This window comes from Strongylocentrotus purpuratus, unplaced genomic scaffold (genome assembly GCF_000002235.5).
Source record: "Strongylocentrotus purpuratus isolate Spur 01 unplaced genomic scaffold, Spur_5.0 spur5_scaffold_10, whole genome shotgun sequence".
Lineage (NCBI taxonomy): Eukaryota > Metazoa > Echinodermata > Echinoidea > Camarodonta > Strongylocentrotidae > Strongylocentrotus > Strongylocentrotus purpuratus.
This window is the reverse complement of record NW_022145595.1, coordinates 17,867,878-17,874,829: the sequence shown is the minus strand read 5'-3', so window position 1 is coordinate 17,874,829 and position 6,952 is coordinate 17,867,878. Positions and strand designations below refer to the sequence as shown.

The following is a 6,952-nucleotide window of genomic DNA, read 5'->3' as shown; positions in this document are numbered from 1 at the left end:
TTTAATAGCTACTCGTCAAATTTCTTATTCTATCACTATGTCATTAGTCCGCTTCCCTACCTCTTTTTATTACTCTTCTGATGCCTCCCTCTTCCCCTATCTCTATCTTTCTTTCCTTCTCTCCATCATCCACTTCCATTGCTCACTGGATCTCATCAGTCTTTTAGATGCTCCGAAATGACAGTTCTGCATGGCTGAGCTGGCTTTAATATTTGATGACTGCGGGATGGGGCGAAGCGGCAAGCTGGCCGGTCCTGTCGTGCCGTTATTAGCTCGTCCCCGCCAATGTTCAATTTTATTCCGCTCCCTACACCCCACACTCCTTAGATCAGGGGCGTACCCATTCACATTCCGTCAGGGGGGGGGGTGGAGGGGTAGGGTTGCTAGCTTTTAACAATTTAAACCCCCTCCCAAGTATGCCATGATCTAAGCTATAGGTCTTCGCAACATCACTATAAACACTTAATGGGAGCTGTAGAAGACGTTTAAAATAAGGGGGGGGGGGGAGATGTCTTCACAGGGAAACACTCATTTACCCTTTTAACCTAATAGGCTCAGTAAACCATATGCTCTCCGTACAATATATCACTCTAATTGCTCTTAGGTGAATATAACGCGATGTCACAAAAGGGCACATTCCTCTATAGGTTAACCTTAATCATATTGATGGTTATACAGTTATTAACCATCACCCTGTGCCAGAAAAAGATACATTTTTTTATATTAGAGATTACGATTCTATGTTCCCTGATCTGAACTATATATATATATATATATATATATACTCTATTATTTTAAACTTCAGTTTATTCATATTTTTTTAGATTGTTTTTCTTCTGATGAGGTATATTAAACCTTAAAACTTCTTAGAAACCTGTGATTTTAACATTTGTTGGTTTTTATGCTTAAATTGTTTTGCTACTTCCATGCTGATCATGTTTGGGGTTATGTGTATTGATGAATGAATTTCAGGCACAGACGAAATAAAGCATTACCTCTTATATCTTTTATATCACCACCCATTTCATATCTCCGTCTGAAGGCCGTGATACCCATGCAACTTATAATTAAATTTACTCATATTCTATATAACGGGTCGTCTTCTTAAATATAATCGGATTCGATAGGAGGGGGAACCCTACCCCTTCCTCCGACCGACCTCTGCGTAATGTGCCCTTCCCCACCAGTTAAAATGGCGCCGCCGCTTCATTTTGAGATTGGAATGACCCTAGTTGTGAAGTAGGGACCTTTCGGGGGCATCATCACTATTCAACAGTACTCTTGTACATATTTTAACAAAGATTAACCACCCTCTTCATTCACAAACTTTCCTCCCATTGCCTGTACTGTTCCAGGTAGCGATGTTTTTGGGTGTGTATTCATTGATTTTATTTTTCAACACTTCTATTCTTTTTCGTACATAACACAGAAGCAAAGCATTTTCATATAGTCTTGGCTTATACAAACAGAAACATAATTTAAAAAAAACTTTTTATCATTTGAAAAACAAAAATTAATACAGCATAATTCATAATTCGGTATTCATTATTTCACAATGTATGTGATATGGCACAATTAGAAATATAGCACAATCACATAATGTGAAAATATTATTATATAAATAGCTTGAACGATTTGAGTGTTGGAATTGATGTGAGTTTTGTATACTCTTTTCCGGAGAGATGGAAACCTAGAATAAATTATTGATGGAATATATTCAGCTACTTTTATTCTGTTTTATTCTCGTATTTTGATTGCTTCTTTATACAATTATCTTCTTATCGATGAGTATAATTCATTCTTGAAAGGCGGGTTAGTTTCCATAAATGAAAATCATAAGTTAGTAAAACTGTCGACTTCTCATGCACAATGCAACGTCTGTATACACAGGCATTATCACCCTTACTTAAAATCCGGCAGCTGTCCTTAACTTTTTCTGCACATTGATATCAATCAAGATGACATAGATTCAACATAAAATTGAATTTTTAAATTAATATTCTGTTGAAAAAAAACGTTCAAATATCTGTATTAAATTGAACATTAAATTTTATGAAAATAAATGTAGTTTATTGGGAATATTATTACTTCATAACCACTTATAGGAGTAACAAAGGAGAATCGTATTACAAACAAGGAAGCTAGTGGTTATGGCAAATGGGTTTACTCATGATCATTCGGAGAGCAATAAATTATATTTTTCTCAACATCACTGTCATCCTAGGCGTTTGTTCAAACATTTGTTCGCCCTTTTCCAATCCTAATTCTGACATATTGTCTTGCATGGCTCATCATTTCGTACCCGATTATCCAAATATGCTAATGATAGATTTATAACTCCCGGACCTTTAAGCAAATTTAAGACAAAAAGGGAACGGATAAGGGGAAAAAAGAGGAGGAACATAATTACGGTTTTAGATATCACAGAGAGCAGCGAGCCGAGCATGCTTGGTAGCCCAAGCCGAACACCGCGGCGGGGAAGCTTCGGCCCGTCATGTCGAAAAGACCGAGGATTTTCTGACTGTCCCATCTCTCTCTCTCTCTCTCTCTCTCTCTCTCTCTATCTCTCTCTCTTTCTCTATCATCTCGATGGCGGCTTACACGCGCAGCTGATGGGATCTGCCGGTAATTAAAACAAAAGCAATATTGATCGCCTGAGCCTTCTTATCTGTTTAATATGATTTCTCTTTTGAGGATAATCACACTTGCACTCTTCCCGCTTTGCCCCATTTTTGTGAAACACAAAAACATCGTCATCATCATCATCAACTGCGGTATGAAGTCTTTTAGAAAGTAAATTGCTTTGCTTTCATAGCTTGCCGTTGGTAGACCTTCTCATTTTGTGTAGGGTGGGACCACGGCGCCACCAAAAGTTGTGTAAACTTTTTGCTTGTGTAGACAGTATCCTTCTGCATAAAACCGTGATCAGTCGCAATAGGATATTTTTTAAAAGGTAGACAAAAATAGGGAATTTTTTTCTCTATAAGCAAGACATCATTCAATGGAATAGTAATGCTTTTATTTTTATAGCCCTTTCCCAGAATTACACTTTCGGGTTTAGGGATAATATTAGTCAAGGTTTTTACACGGGGAAAATAAAGTCATGCACATTGTCATAGGTTTAACATTAAACTAGCAATTTTATTTTTGGAAACTATTCTATATTCATTTTGAATTCAGTGAATTCTTGTTCTAGGAATTACTTATGAGTTCTGCAAGGGAGACTTCCGTTGATGAAAGTTTAATACATTTGTTTTTCTACCTTCTATACCTTCTAAAAATAATATCAATATTAAACACGGTTGATAAGGTTTTACATCATAGAACTTTAAACTTTAATGGTTTTTACAACAACAGAGAAAATAATGTACTGTATATCAAATTATTTCAACACATTTCATAAACAACCAAGTACTATTGTTTCCCGGCATAGACAAATTGGTCGAGTGTGTTCTTTTTACGAAAGTACACCTTAATGTTGTCTTCCTGGACAAGAAACTGACGATTAGTCAGTTTCATTTTATATGTCCATTTATTTCATTTCGATACAACACGACTGGAATGTTGTTTACTAAAGTTTCTGCCGAATCATATAATTGTCGGAACGATCAGAAACACGGCCCTTCCAACCGCTGAATTGTTCAAAAACGGAAGTTTTGGGCGTCTCATTGTTAACGTAACAATTCTTGTAAAGTGGGGGACAGAGTCAGAAGTCGTTGTAATATCAGTGATAAATCGATGAATGATTTTTCGACTGGCCACCGACTGCGGTTTATGGGCATTATTTATCACAACCACCAAAATAAGCCCGTCTTATTGAAATAAGGATATAATTTGTCTTGTAAAAGAAGCAACAACAGAATTGGTGGCTGGTGCTTTGAAAAGATTGTCTTGTGGAGTGTGAGATGTGTGTTTTTGATGTTGGAGTAGAGGTTAATAGTGGGCTGAATTGGCTAAAGAGGGTGACAAAGGGAGCCCAGTGGGGGCAAAAGTATCAATGAATTCTTGGTCGTATGGCGTAAGGCCAGGAGCACTCGGCGTTGTGTGTGCGAACCACCGCCACTCAAGCGAGGACACTCCCACACGTGGAAACTTATTCATGTAATAGAGCCTCTGATTGGCTTATCACACGTTTCGCAGCCACTCGCCTGTGGCGAAGCGCACTGGCCATTGACCAATCAGGCATGGTCGTAGTCAGGTCGATTAAGCGAAACTAAGAGCCTCATTCTACAGTCGCTTTGTGCGGAAATGCCCGTGACTCGTGCCCGTGTGTGCGTGATACTCGAAGCGGAGCACACTCGAGAGGACTCACAGAGAGGCTACGCACGGCTAACTTCATAAGTTGTGAGACACTTTATTGTATTGTAATAATTTCCCGTTCGATGGATCTAAGAAAAACGCGTGTCAAGAAACACAGACTTGTCATTCAAAGCATCTTCTCTCATTCAAGACGTTCCAACCTCTTCTTCTTTCTCTCAATCGATGGACAATTTTCGTCCAGTTTTGCCATACCTGTGAAAAGATTGATGCGGTTTATACGTGTTATCAAGTTCATACAATATTCATCGTGGAGTCTGTATTGCCGAAATTTCTGCGAACAATTCTTTTTCCAACCACGGGTCGTGCCTAAGGACCTGATAAGTTGACTTTCAATCGATTTTTTACCTGGTCCAACGATTAGGTGAATTGTTGGATGACCTGCACTGCACGATAGAACTTTTATTTGGTATGCGTACGCCGCCGACCATTGGCACAGATACGCTATTGAGTTCTAGACCATAGAGTTGTATAGAGCGACCGCTAGACCCATTTTCTCTGTGAGATCGCCGGTGAATGTGGCTCCGGCTAATCGCTTCGCACCGTCAGTTCACTCCGCTGCTCAAGCACAGAGCGGAAAGATAAACGACAAACAAGGGCATCGTCTGCTTATTCTCCAGTCGTGAACTCTCCAGCCCTCTTCCGTCCCACGGACATTTACCCGACAAGGACTCTAACCAACGGACCTTGTCCGTACATCTGAGTTAATTCGACCGAGTTTTGTGGCCTATATGTTTGGAGAGAATAACTTAGCGACCATGGCTTTCCTGCCGAGCCAAGCAGCGTCATGTCAACGGCAAACTACGCCGCCAGGTGCCCCTCACAACCCAGTCACCATGTCGATGGTCATGGATTTTCACCGACGTGCCACTCTCTCACACGGTGCATGTAAGAGTAAGTTTTATTATTTCCGGTACAAGGCTTTGCTCCGAAAAGCAGCCAGGCTAAGAAGTTGTTCATTTAAATATTTATGATCAATCATCACTAAATTTATTTAAGTGAATGGCAACAAATACAAGGCATGATCAAGGAGTTTGCACCAGAGCGTTTGTACCGTCGTACATCTTATTTATTATAATATTAATAATCATAAGAGATACATGTACATGTATACTGCTTCATCATGACGTTGGTTCATAAAAACATATCAGTAAATATAGGCTACAATGTTTCATCATTATATATTCCGTCACGTGCGACTTCGTTCACTATGCGAATAATCAAACCATGTATTTAACTTAAACGAACAACTGATAGTTAATGATCTAGTTTATTGTAATTCGACATTTTATTTGAACGAGCACATCACTCCTGATAACTTATTTCATGACAATACGCTTTAATTACAATTTCTCGAAACATGAATTTCGGGATCAAAATAAAATAGGCATTGCATCGAATTGTGACGACAAACCTTTATTTTGAGAAGTCACTCGTCTGGCGGTGGCACAATAATGAATCCAATTATGCGATTGATGTAAAAGTACGACCACGAATATTTATAGCATTCTAGTACAATGTAACACCAGTCATATATGAGTCTACTTTTGATCGTTGTATAGTGTAATTTCTGTATTTTCGATTGCTTTTGAAGTCTAATTCTTCGTCGGGCTGTGAATTAAACATTCTTCGAAATTACTGCGTGATTCAGTTTGAACAGATCACATAATTATAACTTTAAGCCGTACTCATAAGGATATAACCTAATTCTGCATTTACTCGACTTAAGCCGTTTATGTTATCACACAATTTAATCGTGCATGATCATTAGGAATTTAGTGAAATATCATTAGCCGTATCTTTAAAAAAAAAATTCCCCAGTCGTCAATGGCATAAAAAGATACCACAGAATTGCTATGTTCTGTTATGTTATACGTCTATGGAAACGATGGGAAAATACGTGCAGCCAGCGTACGCTATGTCAATGTTAGTGTGTTATAATAGCACCACAGATCTCCCTCTGTGCTATATTGTCTGTGAATCCAATTTGTAAAATGCATTTTACATGCGGGTAGAATAAATAATGATTGGAAAATCACTTGAAAAAAAAAGTGGAGGATTGTTCTAGGGCGGGCCGGCCAGCAGAAGCGCAGTCTGCCATTGATAATGAATGATGCTTACTTATGTGGTGAAAAATTAATAATGTATTTATGATAATTTCTGCGGCTAGCTTCCAAGCTATGGCAAGAGGCATCGGATATACATTGGTATATCATACAACATGTTGTACGTTTGTGTCTTTTTCTTTCCTACCTGTGAAACCAATTGAGGTTTTTCCGCTGACTTCGTGTGTATAAGTAGGCCTTCAATGATTGTGATGTTTTTAATTGAATTATTGCTGTCTCCCATTATAATTTTATGATAAATAGTATACAGATAAATGGGGCATTTGTAAAGGGACTGTATACGGTAGATTAAGTAATGTTTATTAAAAGAATGGTGGTGCAGAACTGATTAGGGTGAACAATGATTACATTGCCAGGTGAAAAGAGCGACTGTCTATTGAAAAGGCAATATATGGCTGTACAACTTGAATCCTAATAAATACAATGTAACGTCACTTTTTGCTGGATAAAATCTTGATCTCTTGGTAGTTAAGTAACATTCGGCTTTTTCTAACAATACATTTATCTTA

General features: G+C 38.2%; 1 protein-coding gene across 4 annotated transcripts in view; it reads left to right on the top strand.

The window, feature by feature from the left end:
- The first annotated feature begins 4,300 nt into the window (after window positions 1-4,300).
- Window positions 4,301-6,952, top strand: part of LOC115918459 (paired box protein Pax-2a-like) — a 38,160-nt gene continuing 35,508 nt past the window's right edge. Inside the window, exon 1 of one of the 4 annotated variants that reach the window (XM_030979665.1) lies at window positions 4,301-5,211. In XM_030979665.1, coding sequence (XP_030835525.1) covers window positions 5,049-5,211 — 163 coding nt within the window. In that variant the 5' untranslated portion in view covers window positions 4,301-5,048. The remainder of the gene's footprint in view (window positions 5,212-6,952) is intronic. The other 3 variants (XM_030979663.1, XM_030979662.1, XM_030979664.1) reach the window with 3 other exon arrangements.